This window comes from Lepidothrix coronata, unplaced genomic scaffold, assembly GCF_001604755.1.
Source record: "Lepidothrix coronata isolate B3197 unplaced genomic scaffold, Lepidothrix_coronata-1.0 Scaffold86, whole genome shotgun sequence".
Classification (NCBI taxonomy): Eukaryota; Metazoa; Chordata; class Aves; order Passeriformes; family Pipridae; genus Lepidothrix; species Lepidothrix coronata.
The window spans coordinates 1,329,046-1,345,610 of record NW_016690266.1 but is presented as its reverse complement, the minus strand read 5'-3'; the positions used below and the strand labels follow the sequence as shown (position 1 = coordinate 1,345,610).

At 41.2% G+C, this 16,565-nt stretch overlaps 2 protein-coding genes across 6 annotated transcripts in view; one reads left to right on the top strand and one right to left on the bottom strand.

Annotated features, from left to right (window-relative positions):
- Nucleotides 1–8,358, top strand: part of ESYT3 (extended synaptotagmin 3) — a 32,152-nt gene extending 23,794 nt beyond the window's left edge. The window contains exons 11-18 of the mRNA XM_017820848.1: nt 878–964; nt 1,764–1,913; nt 2,454–2,890; nt 3,995–4,084; nt 4,610–4,741; nt 6,197–6,302; nt 6,576–6,625; nt 7,544–8,358. Coding sequence (XP_017676337.1) covers nt 878–964; nt 1,764–1,913; nt 2,454–2,890; nt 3,995–4,084; nt 4,610–4,741; nt 6,197–6,302; nt 6,576–6,625; nt 7,544–7,580 — 1,089 coding nt within the window. The 3' untranslated portion in view covers nt 7,581–8,358. The remainder of the gene's footprint in view (nt 1–877; nt 965–1,763; nt 1,914–2,453; nt 2,891–3,994; nt 4,085–4,609; nt 4,742–6,196; nt 6,303–6,575; nt 6,626–7,543) is intronic.
- A 448-nt stretch (nt 8,359–8,806) lies between these two features.
- The window catches only part of CEP70 (centrosomal protein 70), an 11,137-nt gene continuing 3,378 nt past the window's right edge, over nt 8,807–16,565 (bottom strand). For all 5 annotated transcript variants that reach the window (XM_017820889.1, XM_017820892.1, XM_017820893.1 and 2 more), the window contains 10 exons: nt 16,071–16,170; nt 15,604–15,692; nt 15,179–15,253; nt 14,009–14,108; nt 13,147–13,317; nt 12,389–12,535; nt 11,705–11,873; nt 10,373–10,487; nt 9,391–9,470; nt 8,807–9,010 (listed from right to left, as the gene is read on the bottom strand). In XM_017820889.1, the coding sequence (XP_017676378.1) occupies nt 8,943–9,010; nt 9,391–9,470; nt 10,373–10,487; nt 11,705–11,873; nt 12,389–12,535; nt 13,147–13,317; nt 14,009–14,108; nt 15,179–15,253; nt 15,604–15,692; nt 16,071–16,170 (1,114 nt within the window). In that variant the 3' untranslated portion in view covers nt 8,807–8,942. The remainder of the gene's footprint in view (nt 9,011–9,390; nt 9,471–10,372; nt 10,488–11,704; nt 11,874–12,388; nt 12,536–13,146; nt 13,318–14,008; nt 14,109–15,178; nt 15,254–15,603; nt 15,693–16,070; nt 16,171–16,565) is intronic.

Below are 16,565 nucleotides of genomic sequence, written 5' to 3'. Positions count from 1 at the left end.
GAGTACAAGCAACAGCTGAGCTCTGCCTTCCCAGTAGTTGCCACGTTTGCTGTCCTGCAGCTGGATGCAGATGAGGGCAGCCCTATGTTCTTTTGGACATCCAACAAATAGGAATGAATCCTCTTGGCTACACATGGGCGTATAGGACTGACACCTATTTTCCTTTGTTTCTTCCACCTGCTTCACCCAGGAATTGGGTTCTGCTTGCATTTTTACCTTTTTCGGCTTTCCCTCTCCCTACCACATCATTTGCCTCTCCTAAGCTAGGTAAGACTTCCAGCCTTTCCCTGCTCCTTTCTCCTTGCAGCCAGCAGTCGTGGCCTGGCAGAGACAGCTGGTTTATGGAGCAGCCACAGCCCCCATGGGTGCTTTCCATGCTCTTTCATCCTTGAAGTGGATGGTACTGAAGCTGTGCCATCCTACTCTTCCCACAAGATCTACACCCCTGAAACTGCCCCTCTAGCTTTCCTACCCTTCCCTGTCAGCTCACTGTGGCTTTGGGAGCTGGCTCTGGGTGCCTGCAGGCTGGAAGCAGCACTCTGGCTCTCCCTAGGTGGAGAGGTGGGAGGGAGGGAGCGGTGCCTTGCTGCAGGTGAGGCAGGCTGCTGGTCCAGGCAGCGCTGGCTGGGGCAAACTGCAGCTCACCAGACTTGTTCTTTGGCATTTCCACACCCTGCAAAACTTGTTCTGGTTTTGCCAGAGACTTTGCTTCCGCTCGCTTCTGACCTGGAATTTCCACTCTCTCCATACAGCTGGGGTGTAGCATCACTGGATAAAATTAAGAGGGTCACCGTGCCCCTCTCTGGTGATCAGTGTCATGCATTCTGTGCTGCTTACAGAACAAACTAATGTATGTGCCACAATCTTCTTGTTGCAGACCTGCAATTTCAGCAAAGATCCCACGTGGGGCCAGGCTTTCACCTTCTTTGTCCACAGTGCTCATTCCCAGTCACTCCATGTTGAGGTGAGAGAAAAGCCTTTCCTTTGAAGACCAACTGCACATCTGTAGGAAGAAACCTCTTTTATGGAGATCAGTGCTGGTTTTTTCTATGTGGAATTGTCTTGTTCTGGGTTCCTCCTACTTAAAAGTAGAAGAAGGACCTGTTGTTGCCCGGGTGATTCTCTGTTAGGTGATACTGGTATCTGCCTTTGTTCTAGGATCATGTAGTGTGATATCTGAGTTTAAAATGTGGGATATTTCTGGCTACAAAGTGCAAAGGAGTTTTTATACAGGTCGGTGTGTAGTAAAGACATCAATATTTTGCTGTCAGAAATTGCAGCCTTAATAATTCCCAACCAGAGCCCTTCACCTCAGTGTTCTGGCTTGTTAAGCAGTTCTGTCTCTCACCAGCCCCTTCTAGGGCTAGTCAGTCAGATATTGTAGAATTGAACTTAGAAGGTGTATTGAAGTTAAATAGGCTAAACAATTACCTAAAGAACTTGTAAAGGTTTAGACCAGTTGCCATCCCAGCTGCCTGGGATATTGCTTCTCCCTGAAGCAAGTAGGGAAAGTCCAGTAAATCTCAGGGCCTGGTTTTTCTGCTGAGGCAGTTCCTTATCTGTGTAGTTAGGGATGGGATTTTTACTCCAAACACACTAATTTGTTACACCCCTGAAATACTGGGTATCACCCACTTGGAAGTAACCACACTTGATATTATGTCCAGAAGTAAATAAGCTAATTTTGGTTTCTGTCTGAAATACCTTCTTGCTTTGCTTCCCAGTTTGCCAAACTTTTGTTTCCTTTTTTTCCCCCCCTCTAGATAAAAGACAAGGAGCGGGATAGTGCCCTGGGAACTTCAGTGGTATGTCTGTCCCACTTACTTAAGGACCCGAACATGACTCTGGATCAGAGATTCCAGCTGGACCATTCCAGTTCAGACAGCTTTATTCAGATGAAACTTGTGTTGCGGGTATGTTGTTCTTTCGTATATTCATTTGGCTTCCCTAGTGGAAGCATCCAATTCTAACCAGGCAAAAGAGATGAAAGATGACTGTGGAGAAAGGCAGCTTTTCTTCACAGATGAGTAGAAAGTAGAAGTGTGACAAGGTCTTTAAGTGCAATTAAGAGTGTATGGTGGAGCTGAGAAGTATCCATGAAGCTTCCTAATACTTATTGTAGAGGCAAGGCTGAAAATCTTCTCCCAACAATAAAGAGTTAGTCTGAGAAAATCTAAGCTGGGGAAATCAAAGCTCCTCAAAAGTAAGAGACACTGATGCTTAGAAGTCATTTTCTCACTGGGCTCTGGATCAGTGCTTAGACAGTGTTAAATGTATATGCAGTAGGACAAGAGAAGAGAACACTACAGTGAATCCCACAGACTCCTTTCATCTCTAATGGCAGATTCCTGCTGTTACAATTTTGTGGTGAAATTTTCTCCTGGGTGGTAATGCTGGCATTCACCCCAGTGCTTTGGGAGCAGCACTCACTGCTCTCCCTTGTGATTTTTTAGGCACTGAATGTTGAAGAACCTGATCCAGAAAGAGTCAAGGCTGGTGTCAATGCCTCAAAGCAAGGTCCCGTGCGTGTTATGGAAAAGGGTGGAAACCAGCAGAAGTCTGTCTCCCCACCAGAAGTCTCAAAAGTACCTCCTGTCAGCAAAGACTCTGCAGCACTTGAATCCCTGCCAAAAAGGGACAGTGGAGAAGACCTGGCCACTAAAGACTGTTCAGCAGCCCCTGTACCAAGTGAAACAGTTGCAGTCCCTGATGGGGCAGAGCACAAGCAGAACCCAGAGCATCGCCCGCCGTCAGCGCTGCACAGCGGAGCGGCGGCAGTGCCCGCGCTGCCAGTCGTGCAGGAGCTGAGGCTTGCACCCAGTGTCACTTCTCTGGGTTCTCTGCCTTCCTCTTGCTTTGAATTAAGTAGCAGCAATCTGGACATTCATAAGTAAGTGTTCTTCCAGCTGAATTGTTCTTCTCATGGGAAAGTTTAGGTATTATAGATCGCTGTTGCATAGAGGTGAATTCAAGGGCTGCTAAGTCGTTTAGTGTCTTGGTTCTCAACTCACAAAGAATTGACCTAAGTATTCCAGTCAGCAGCAAAGTAGATTACAGGGCACTATCAGATCAGGTGTAAAGTGAAAGCAATACATCTCTGGCTTTCCTAAGAGATGCTGCACATGTTGGCTTCATATTATTGAAGAGCCTCTCTACACTCCTGGCTGCCATAACACTCATTTAGCAACAGGATATTGGAAGTCTGAGCATCCCACTTCTGTAATATCATAAACCCTTGATAAGTTTCTCTGGCTGCTTAAAGCTTTGAATGCTGTGTTTTATCCAGTGAATTTTAAGAGTGATGACGCTGTGAACAAAGTTTTTGTGGATAGGTGTGCTTGTGTTTGTGTCCTTCCCACAGTGCTCAGTAGTCTGTTCTGTTAATCTCCCTCCTGGGGTGCAGAATGGACCTTGTAGAATCCTTAATGAACTGAAGTATCAAAGAAGGTCCACCTCACTTAAAAGAGCATCAGAGTAATTATAAACCTGAATGTGAAACCCAGCTCCCGCTGTTCGGTCTTGTACTGCTGGACTGGAGATTCTCTAGCTCTGAACAGGGCTTCATTTATAAACTATTTTTAAACCATTTTGAACAATGTTTTTTGGATTTGAAGCCACTTCAATAACATGCAGAATGAAATATAAAGAAGGTCCCATTTTGCATATACATACATTTTGCATATACATACAAGACATTCTTGAGAGAGCTGTGTAACACACTAACCTCTACTTTGCTGCTCCTTCTACAGCAGGCCATGGGGGGGCTTTTTTGGCAGTGTGTACTGTGGGACTGAAATCAAGTTCATGCAGAGAAGGCAGGGACGGTGCTAACGGGAATGTTGATTCTGTGGAACCTCTGTGGTCCAGCTGCTTCCTAGAAAGCAAACCTTAGGATGCCAGGAAGAAGAATAGTGCCCTGAAAGTTGGTTTTAGTCTGCATTTGGTCTGTTCAATAGCTGTATTGAAAGGCTTTGACTGTGCCAATGTCTTGCAGTGGTACCGAAATGCCTCTGGGGGAGATCCAGCTGACAGTCCGTTATGCTTCCATACGGCAGAGCCTCGTCGTGCTGGTGAACGGCTGCAGGTAACACTGACAATCACCGAAAGAGAGGGGCAGAGCTCTCTGGGCTTGTGTCAGTCATTCAGCAAAGCTGGAGTAGAACCAGTGCAGCAGGAGATGCCTTAGCACTGGCTGGCCTCTACCTGTGCAGCCTCACTCGGCCCAGCTCTGGTCAGTGCCAGCAGCAGGTCAGGGAGAGGGGCCGGCGAGTAGGGCCCATTGCAGTAGAGATACTTCAACTGTCATCCACCCAAAACTTCCTCTGAACAGCACTGACAACTGATGTGTGTCTTGGGGTCTCGTGATAGGCATCATGGCAAGGATTGATCCCTATGACTGAATTTGTAATTGTTAATTTAGGAACCCTGATAAGTGGCCACACACTAGGTAGTGAAAATTCTGTTTAAATAAATGTTCTTAAAGTTTTAGTTCCAACTCCCAGGATTAATGGTTTTGGCCCATGAAGGTTTGATTTGATTCGAAGAGAGTCAAGTTATTAAAACACACACTGGGAGAACCTGCCTTGCTTGTCTGTATTTCTTTTAACAGAAACTTAGTACCCTCTTCCAGTCGTGGAGTAGATCCATATGTTCGTATATACCTGCTTCCAGATAGAAGGTGGACAAGCAGGAAGAAGACTTCTGTTAAGAAGAAAACATTGAACCCTCAATACGATGAGAAGTAAGAAAATGTTAATTAGGATTGTGGCTGAAATAGTTATGGTGTCTGGGTAACGAAAGGGCTTCCTAAGGTGTGCTGCTCTTGGTCCTAATGATTGTCATGTGAACATTTGCAGGTCTTCTGAAACAAATGGCACTTTAATTGTGATTTCCAAGTACTTGGGGCTTGCTCTGCCTGTGGTGTTGTCTGTCCCTCTGTAGCAGGGCATACCTTCTTCCCTGCTCCTTCCAGCAGGTGCAGGCTGCACTTGCTTCCTTGCAAGCAGACATTCCCCTACCCATGTTTAACTCCCTGTCATGGCAAAGGCAATATTTTCATTCAAATGCCTTACAGAGCCTACTTCTCTGTTCATACTGCTTTGCCTGATGCTTGTTTGGACACCTTTCCAAAAGTCCAAGGCAGAAGTACAGAGCCTTTAGAGACTGGACCATTCTTTGGGCAGACAGATGGATGTTGTCATCAGTACCTGGTGGTACAGGGTAAAATGTTCCCACCCCTTTGCTGACAGTGTCACATGCACAGCTCTGCCACTGAAATGGAATGTGTTTTGTATAAACCCAAACACAGTAATGCTTAGAGGAAGAGCTGTTTTGACAGGTGGTCTTAATCCCATAATTAGAGGAAGGTACACATATGTGAAAATACGTGAATATTGGGTGATCCTGGTTGGTTTAGATTTTTCCTGTGTTGTGTCCTTTCTGTAAGTCAGAAATGGAGAAAGGATTTTAAAATATTTCATCTTAGCACTCAAAACACTGGAGCTGTGGATTTTTCTGTGTATTCCCAAGTAGCTCCACTGATTCAGTGCCAGCCCAGCTGTTGGGAATATCATCTCGTTTTCCTCATCCTCAGTATTGACGTATCCTGTACATCCTTAATTAAGGATAATAAGTTGGGCAATGCTTAACTCCAAAACACATTACCTGTTTTACAGCTCTGACTTGAAGAAAAGCTATTCAGGTGGGCAGAACTGATTTAGCATGGACAAAACTCACTTGACATTAGTGATGTGTGCCAGAGGCTTGAGTCAGAGCCATTAAGAATTTAATTGCCACAAGTTTCAGACTTTGCTCTTCGGTGCAAGGCTATTCTGTGAAATTGGGGGTTTGGCTCAGCTGTTTCCTCTGAGTAATGAAGGTTGAATGGCAAACACGCTGGTCTTCCCATGGAGAGGAAAAAAGATGGTAAATGGCATTTCATCATGGATGCATGTTTTCCTCCTTCCCCCTGGCACAGTGAACAGTCTGAACACAGTGTAATAGTCTTTCATGAGGCCTGGAAGAGGTTTCTTGCAATGTGAATGAAATCTAACTATAGATTTGCCTTTTCTGTGCCTTCCTTCCCTGTTAAAGTCTTGGCTACTGATGTTGTACTCTGTCACTGTAATCTGGCCACTGATGCTTACAGGATTTTAAGCTGTGATTTACATCTCTCCTTTCTAAACTTTACATTTAGGTTTGAATTTTTTGAATCTTTGGAAAATGTCAAGAAAAGGACACTGGACATTGCAGTGAAAAACAGCAGGCCGTTCATTTCACAGGAAAGGAAGGAGCTGGGGAAAGTAAGTTTAAAGAATCCGCACTACAGATGTAACAGAGCTGAACAGTCTGGGCCATTCCTGTAATCCTGAAATGCAGCTCGCTGGCAATCTGGAAACAACATCTGCCAGATTTTCATCTGAAATCAGGCTGTACCATGTGGAGGCTCCTTTTCACTCGGGCCTGAGATGCAGCCCTAGAACTAGAAAGTGGGTCTGACTTGGGAGGAGTGCTAGCGTAGCTAATCAATTTGTATGCTGAATAATACACAAACAAATAAAATTGGCTTTTTAAAGGTGCGGATCGACCTGTCCCAGGAGGACTTAATAAAAGGTTTTGCACAATGGTAAGTACCATCTCCATACTTCCAAACCCTGCCCATTGCTTTGCTGGGAGTTTGCGTGACTTGTTGAAGTTCTGGTGACTGGGCTGTGTTTGGGTGAGCAAGAAGAATATCTGACCTGCAAACGCAGGACTAACTTGAACTAATCTGGTAGTTTTATCTAAGTTGTGTGTTAATCCATGGGCTGTGCGGTGCCTGCCCTGTGAGACAACTTTAATGAGATGCCTGTGTGCCAATTATAGTCTTCAGCATATTTTATGTTACCATAAAAGCCATGGGGACACATAAGTAAAAGAATTATGTTTATTAAAGCAACTTTGCAACAAATTTTAACTTGGATAAAGATCTTAACTAAATATTCTGATCAGCAAAATATATATATATATGATAAAACTTTAATTACAAAGCATTTATAGAAACTATTATAATAAGCCACTTACAGTTCTGCCTGTATGTTCATTGTGGTTCTGAGGTTTGTGTGTTCATTGGTCTGAGGCAGAGACTGAGAACCTGGCTTGGGTGTTTTTTTCCACTTCTACGTCTGTAGCTAATGGCAGTAGTTCTTCCTTCTTTCTCCTTCAGTGGAGCCCAAGGAATGCAGTGTGGGTAGTCCGGGAGCTTGCCATCTGCACAGGCAGTGAGCCAATATTCCAGATAGGAAAACTGTTTCCCTGGCCCAGCTTGTGTGTGTGTGTGTGTGTGTGTGTGTGTGTGTCAGGGCAATTATGGGAGGAGGGAAAAACGACACACCCAAAGTTCCTGGTGAAGAGCTGAAGTCTGAGGCCACCTCTGGAGCCTCCTTTGTCAGGCTCCCTGTGAAGGCCAAGCAATAAAAGCAGCCCAAGTCCTCTCTATTGTGGCAGTTAAAACTGTAAAGAAAGTCTTAAACTACTGTAATTACTTACTGTGTCTGTCTTGCAGGTATGAGTTGACAAGGAGTAGACGCAGGAGAATTTGATTTCTTCTCATGTACATAAGTCACTAATTTTTTGACTTTATATAAATGTACATATCTCTTGTAATTAATGTGTTTTGCACACTCATTGCAAATTTGAAGCAGTCTCTAGCTCAGGACATGTAAATTTAATGATCCCATTTGGAGATTAGTTCTCACTGAAGTTAAAAAATAAACATATTTTCCCCCCCCCATAGGGAATAATTTGTCCTTAGAGAATAAATCTTTTATTTTTGCCATTTCTGGCAAATCATCCCCCAAAGGACCTACCTGTAAGTTTGAATCCTCTCTTAAGGAAGTGTTGTACCTGGGGATATTTTAGATTGTCAGCCAAGTGTCATTATCTTGCTTGGCAGTCTCATGTCCCCAGGATCTTGTTCATGTTGTTTTAACATGAAAGTGTTGTACTTTTCTGAAGCAGCATTCTTCAGCTGTAGGGCTACAGAACCCATTAAACTTTAATAGCAATTATTTTTTGAGAAACTAAGAAATTGGTATTCCACTGTTCAGAAGTACCTTTGCAGACTGTGGCTGCAGGTATGTAAATAATGAGCTTCCAAAAGCAGGGAGCTTAGTTTACCAAGATGTCATTAAGGTTTTAGTTTGTGACACCTTAATAGGGTTTGTCCTTTGTTACAGTACATTTCAAAATCTTGTAAACCCAGATTATGCCTGAGGAACAGCAGAGTTTTGTAAACTAAGCTTTAATATTGAGGCAAAATATTTTTGGAAGCTTGGTGTACTTGTTTCTGTACAATAAACTTCTGTCTTGCATAAGAAACTTGATCTATTCCTTTCTGAAACTGACTTTTGGAATATGACCATGGTAACTTCTAACCATCATTTGAAGCAAATTTCCAATATTTTTGGCCTAGACTGCATTAATCCAGTCTGCTTCAGTCCATAACATGAGAGAATACTCACTGAGTAACAATGTGGTCGCATCCCAAACTGAGCCGAAAATGTAAACATTTTAAAACGGGCTCTCCAGAAAACCAAGATAGGCCAATGCTGAAAGTGTGATGGCTGAGGCAGTTAGAGCACCTTTATCTCATACTGAATGTGTCAGTAACATTCAAAATGCTCGTGGTTATAGTGTGCCTGGTCGTGTGCTGGGTTCAGTTTCCTGGACTGATACAGAGTGTATCTCTCTCTGAGACTGAGAAGACCAGTCAGTAGCAGTTATAATGAAAATTTTTCTTAAATTGACCAAGAATTAAGAAAAATTTAAAAAATGCAGCAACTTTTATTTATATAAAATCTGGAATTGTTGCTTATGGTAACAGGAGTTAGAGGTAGCTGTAATTCATATACATCAACAGGTGTGTTCACAGGTAAGATAAATCTTGCTCAAGAAGAGCAGAGTCACTCTTTACCAGCTCTCCATTTCAGGTTTCGCACCACAGGTAAAATATCATCCAGGTTACTGATCTCTGCAACAGAATGGAAAGCAAAGTGGTAAGGCCTGTGTACCCAGAACACCTTCAAGCTCAGCCAAAATTCTAACTTAACTGTTAGAAAAACAGACAGTGAATAAAATAAACTCCTCACACCTTTTAACGCTTTTGGGAAAAAATCATTTGGGCTTATGAGTAATATGATTGAGTATATGCATAGTTCAATGAAAATAAAGTATTTTGGTCACTTCAAGAGGAAAGATGGAAAGCAGAGGGAGACAAAAGGTAGCACTATCCCTCACATGCTTCTTGTGTTTTAGCATGCCAGGAGTAAACAAAACACTTGTTGGTTATTTAAAGTTCTATGAGGAAACATTTGCATGAAGATAATTACAACTGTTGCAAATATTACTTACCTAGAAGACAGAGCAAATCTTGGATGAGAGCTTGAAATGGTGGAAAGAAGCGCTCATGTTCCTCTAGTTTATCGATGATACTGAAATGTGCAAGTGAGACTGTCAGACAGGGGCTGCAAGGACATTGCAAGTTCACCTCCTTGGCTGTTCTGTCATGACTTTGTAGAAACACAGCTACTTAGTATATAAAACCATTGACACCAAAACTCTGTTCTCCAGTCCTGAAACCTGCAGCCACCAAGAGGTAGCTGTCACAAGGATCTCTGATTTCACTATTTATGCCCTACATACATCCTTCCTTTCCTCCTCACATGGCATCAGGTTGTCTATGGACTGGAACATTAGTCTATATATGCTAAATATACTGCCTGGGGGTTGCTGCCTTGGAGGTAGGGTTAGAAATGCTTTATAAGCAGCTGTTCTTTAGTTAAAATTGTGAGGAGTGAGCACAGAAGGGCTGAGTATTGTTAACTCAGCATGTGTCAGACTTGTTGCCTGCTCCCATTTTTAGTTGGTTTGTAGAGCATAGGCTGAACACAAGCTCTTACAGTTGCTACCACCTAGATGTGGCTGTCATCTGCTGAGATGGAACAGGTAGGCAGCTTGAGGCATACACTGCCTTAGCAACTCATACACTTCAGTATTACAGCTTAAACTTGCAACACTTTCTCCTCCCCACCCACGTGCAGGATTTGTCTCCTGATGAAACACACATCCCATTAAGGCTTCTTTGATCACCTTATCCATGCAAACCACGGGGTGTTTTGGAACCTTCTGGCCTCAATTCTTCTCTTTGCCAGCTTTATCCTTTTGAAAGGATTCCAGAGTTGTTTCAAGTAGGATCATAGTAACACCTCTGCTGTCGCAGTTCACTGACTTTGTAACAAATGATTGGTTTCTATCAGCATCAGTTTAGCCAGTTTTCTCAATTACTACATTTGATGTTTGAGGAATGGTCACCAATGGAACAGCCCCCACATACCTGTGGATGTCCTGAGTCCCCAGAAGCTGCTGTACCTGCTCAGTCACATTCTTATTAATGATGTCACATAGTTTCCCAACAGTATCCACTACCACAGTGGGTGGAGCTGAACTGTCTGTGGAAAAACAAACACTTCATGTTTCTTGTAACAGTAATAGCAGGGAAGTATTTTAGACACAGTTGAATTCTTGCAGGTGGCCAGATTTTATTTGTTTTTCATAGATCTAGGCATACACATTCCATCCTTCACAGAAAACAGAGTGCTCATGGTCAGAAATAAACAAATGTTAACTAGGAATGGGGAATCTCTCACTAATCTTTTGGTGGCTAAAAAAAAAAATTGGCAGAGCTGTGAATGTTCGCAGCAGAAGTGGTACTAAAGTGCACCCTACAATTTCAGTGGAAATCAGCCACCTAAAATTACATATATAGAGAGATAATGTTCCTGTGACACCCCAGACACATTATAGGGCCTACGCCAACAGGGAACCTGCTTAATAAATATTTTGTTAACACCCAGAACTTGTTTTGGTATTGGATTTTAACTGTTTTGACTACTGTGACTGAAGATAACAGGCTTCTTGTCCTTTTCTCCCTCAATTTCAGAAGAACTAGGCTTGGAGAAGGCATCCTCTAAGCTGCAGTTATTAGAGGGACATGAGGCTTCCTCATCTCCCATGATGGCTGCAGGCAGGAAGACTTCTTCTCTCCTTGAGTAAGGCTCAGCAGCCCAGGAGCCTTGCTCTGGGGCTGGACATCCTACAGCCCAGCCAATCCTTCAAACCCAGGAGCAGCAGCAACTCCTGTTCTTCAGAAGTACAAACTAGAAGAGAAGTAACTAAGTACACCTCTGAGTTCTGACAGGTTTTGACATTCAACAACTTCTTTTGGTTTTTAAGTTTAGCAGCATAAGATGGAAGTTTCTGAGGATTGCACACAATTACATTTGAATGAATTACTGAGTAGAAATCTACGGCAGAGGTTATTTTTTCCTTAAACTTGTTATCTTTCTAGTAGAGAATGAAAGACAATTATGAAGTCAGATCACAGAAAACAAAGCTTTGTGGGAAAAATAAAAATTCTGTTTCCTCTGTTATTCTCTTCTGCCTCCCTGTTATCCTTCAGCAACTGCTAAAGGCTTACAAATAATGGGAATTTGCTATTTAAACTGTAAATTGTCAGGAGCCTATTTTTATCTTCCCAGTGAAGAAAACACCTGGTTTACTCGTTTCTCAACAGCTCAATATTATTTTCTATGAAGAGATCAGCCTTCTCACTTATTTTCCTCTTCTTTTGGAACGGTCTGAACAAACTGCAGTGGTCAGTCTTTACCTAGTTCCAGGAGCTCATGGAGATTCCTCATAGCGTTGGTCATTTCCCCAAGCTTTGTGTAAACCTCATTCATTCGTGGATAAACACCATTCAGAGAATTCACATCAAACAACTTCTGGAAGTGGGAGACTATGGCAGACAGGGTCTGCAAGGACTGTGTCTGGCTGTTCTGTAACAAGCAGGAAGAACTCATCACTGTTACTGCTTAACAAGGCAAGGACACTTTCAAACTGTGAAACACTCCTAAAAACAGTCTGAAGAAACATTAGTGTACTGCCCTTATTAAATCTCAGCCTTTCAAGTATTTTTAAATCTGAAGACATATTTTCAGTACTTTTCAGGCACAAATATATACTAAATCCAAAATACTCTTTAAAAAGCTTTCTTCTCTGTTGCTGAGAATTTATGTATTTATGTATTCTCAGCACTGACTGAGAAACAGAACAGGATCATTCCTGAGACTACAAGGCAATGCAAATTCATTGCTGGTCAAGTGCCTTGGATCAAAGCAGCCTTCTCCAAGGTGAATTTATCCATTTTATTAAAACAGTCTTTGACTATTGCATGTCTTCAAACAGATATTTCTTAAACCCCACAAGGCTTTCAAATGCACCAATCTAATCACCATGTGAAGAATGCATTTAAGAATGTAACTTGTGATTATGAACCCCTGGCGAGAAATACCTTTTCCTTATTTTCTATTTCTTCCAAAATTGCATCTACTATGAACTGGAGATCTTCAACTCGTATGGATTCTCTGTTATCCTGTGGATCTGCAGTATGCCAGGGCATGAGTTCCAGCGACAGTTTTCTCAAGGACCTATGCAAATCCTTTTAAAAGAAGGGAGGGGACACAAATTATTTTAGAAACTACTTAAAGTTGTTTTTATTACAGAAACAGGCAGACTTGCTGTTTCTCATATGCAAAAACATTCCAGTGTTGGAGATGGTAAGGTTTTAGCTTTCATGGAATTTAAGCACAGTATCTTGCTGACATTCTTTGATTTGAAAACAACAGTTATAGTCTAAAACACTATATTTGCTGTTTTACAGTTTCAGTGAATTAAGAAGTTTTGGTCACAGAGAGTTTGTTTTCAAACAGAACTATTTCATTTGTATTTGGATCAAAAAGTTACTGTTCTGGCCAGACAAAAGGAAGAAAGAGAATGCACCTTCATTAATGTGTGAAGTCCAGACTCTAAAGCTTAATTGTCTTTTTATGGACTCAGCCAGTGAACAAAAACACTTAAATGATATACAAAGAGGAGTATCTCTGGTATGTGTTTCACATGGACAGCAGAATTACTTTTAACATTTAACACCCAATCAGGCAATAACAAAAGCTACACAAAAAAACCCCACACAACTATGTACAGGGAGAGACCAAGGAGGGGTCAGCCCATGAAAAGACTATAAGGCCAAGTACAATAACATGTTGTTACCTTTAGGGCCATCAGCTGATCTGCCCACATTTCTATAGTGAGGGGAAGGTGCTCAAATCCACATTCCTGTCCACTCTCTTTAGTATAATTTTGCACTGGCCCTTTGCTGCGCCGGTATATTAATGGGGGAGCTCTTGGACTTCGCAAAATAGAATCAATACGGGACAAAACCTTCAAAAACAAAGAACAAGTGTTATTGCTCAAATATGTACGACATTTTGTAATAAAATTCCTCTCTTTCACAGTCTTGATTGTCTAAACATTAAATCACAAATAGCTCCGATATTACTATCAATCCAATGTTACTATCGATGAATTTTACACAAGCATTCAATATGTAATAGATTCAAAGATTTAAACATACTAGCTTGAAGATATGTAAAAGTAATGCAAATATAATTCCCTTTGAGGGATACTTAACATTTATCTGCTCAAGGTATTGTTACTTCCACAGTTTGCATTTTGCTAAGTTTTCTTCAAATTAAAAAGCCGTAGTATAATAAAAACAAAAGTCACTTTCTCCACAGGCATGTTTAAAACTGTAACCTAAGGCTCTGTTTTGCCCAAGACCTTGAACAAATCCCCTGTCCTGAAAAGACTTCAGCTAAATCATGGATTTGATATTTGCCAGCCTAGTGTCTGCTTCCTTTCTGTAGTTTCAGGAAGTTTACAGAGATAAAACAATTGAGAACTAGCCTACATTAACTGTCAAATCCAGGACATTACTCATCTTGCACAGAGGACTTGGTAGGAACTCTTAGACTCAAACCAGCACCCACCAGTTTAGGTGTTTAAACAAAACATGTATAGTATTTCATTGTAACAGTGCTAGATACACACAGCACAGATGAAATTTGTGTACCTGTAAGTAATGCCGGCAAGCTGCCTGCAGCTGATCCACTTCTGCAGTGCTCCCAGATTCTTTCTTTTCTTCTCTTTCGCCGGTCCTACTGCCCAAAGATCTGCACAAAAATAAACACAGTTGGTTACACAAACAGCCTTAGCAGGAGATACTACTTTCAACCTGATAAAAGAGCCAGGTATGTAGCACCTACAAAATAAAATCCCCATGTTATGCTGTTGGCCAATAGAATTCCATCAGACTGAACTAGTACAGACTGACAACACAATACCTAAAATAAATATCACTGATTTATCTCAAGCCTCCAGGTTGAGGTTATTCCAGACTATTCCGATTTAGAAGGGACACCACCAGACACTGTTATTCTGTTACCAGAGGTTCTACTGTGGCTGAAGACTTTAAAATCCAGAGTTTTACTGAAAAGGGTCAAATTCCAAGCTCAGTCTTTATCTGGTTCTGCTGGAACATCTTTCCTAGCTAACTACACACAGCTCGACATTCCTCTTATCAAATCTAAGATGACTTCCTCTAAAATTACCATCTAATTAATATCCACTGCACAAGAGAAAAGACCATTTAAATATACACAATGTGTATATTTATTTTAAAGTTTAAGTGATGTCTTTTTCAGGCTATATTTATCATTCCATATACACATGCACAAATGACTAAGTGAAATTACAGATAGAAACACTTTCATCTACACTAGATCTTTAATACCTTCAATGTATTTTCTTAGCAATGTTTCAGAAAACAATGAAGTCAATTTCTAAGAATAATATGAACAAAACTTCTGTAGCTGCAACATTTTGCCAACTCATACCTTCACATTCATAATCCATAATGTAACCAGTAGCTTGCTTTATAGCTCATGAAGCAGCAAACACCACAGATCTGCCCTGTCCTTATAGCCTGCAATAGCCCTCAAATCAAATTCAGAAAGACAAAGTGAAATAAAAAAGACACACTGCTGTGCCCCCATTTGGAGGCCCTGCCATCAGTTCAGAGATACACAAGGCTTTGGAGATCCAGCAGCATTTGCTGCCCATAACCAGGCTCTGAGGAATGCTGATAAGGTACATGCTGTATAAGCCACTATCTACGTTACAGAGTAACTTTGCTTTCAGAAGTCCAGAGGATTCATGGAAGTTATTAAAGGAATATACTTACTGGATAATTTTCTTTAAAGTTTTCTCTAGTTTCTTCACTTGGTGCTTGTGAAATTTTAATTCCTGTGCAGTTGGCCTGTTAGAAAGAAAAAGCACTGTATTATATGTCTTGTATTGGGAGGTATCTATAAAATTTAGCCAAGCGAAAAAATATGAAAGCTTTGCCAGTGCCAAAACATTCTGGAAATTAAATCCTGCTACATTTTTATGTGATAACAGCAATTAACAGCAAACTAACCACTAGCAGTTGTTTTTAACAGTGTAGGAAGGGGAGTTTGGCTGTTGCTGCCATATCTTATTTCTTTGATTTCTTTTTTGTAGATTTCATACTACACTTGTGCAACCACTGGTACTTTTGGTTTCTTTCTTTGTAAAGCAAAATCTACCAAAATGGCCTTGCAAAGGATGATACTTATCCTTTCTCACCTTATTTCCAAATCTTTTTTGAGGTTTGTATTTTCAAGCAAAAGCTCTTCGTTCCTGGCTTTTGTTTCAATAAGTTGCTTCTGGAAAGACTGCAACATAGACTGGGTTATTTCTTCTATTTCACTCATTTCCTAATCAACAAACTTGAACAATTTAAAATATTACATGTTAAGAAGAGTTCACAATTGCCTGTACAGCAAGACAGCATGAATGAGGAATAAATGACTAAGACCAAGAGCTGCATTAGACCACAGGTGGAGAACTGTGACTGTGCAGTCCCCAGCAAAGACTCACAACACAGTGCTGAACCTTTGCGTAAAGACAGGGAACCCTGCCCAGAGAGGTTACAAGTTCAGAAGACATGACAAGAACAAGGGACAGAAATCAAACATGTTTATGTTTCTAGGTGGCTCTTGAAGGGTTACCATTTAGAAATCTGCACTGACTTAGATTTGGCAGTTCCATACCGTGAGCAGTGCTCTGTAATTAGGAGTAGCATCTAGATTTAAGAAGTCTTCCTTGCTTTTTCCTTGTCTCTGTACCCGGTCTTCATCTTTTTTATATTGCCTATTGGGAAAAAAAATATTGTTTGAGCTTACCACAATTCAATTAACTCAAAAATCTAAGTTGGTTTAGTTAGGGTTGTATGTATGATAATAATGTTCCCAAAATTAAAAAGTAAATAGAATGGAAATTCTGCCCTAAGATCCACTGCTCTAATTTCTGGGAAAGCTGCTTCACATGCCAATCAAGTGCACTTATCCTCAAGAGAAACTCCAGTACAAGCAAATCCCATTTCAGTTTTCAAGATAATAAACTCAAACTATAGGAATGTCTCAGGTATCTGCTTGTTGCTTTGCACCATGATAGATCTGAAAACCCAGTATTCCTTTAGTTTTAGGAGATCATTCAACTGAGCACAGCTAATGCAGTAATTCTGGCAAAAGAGGAGAGGAAAAGAA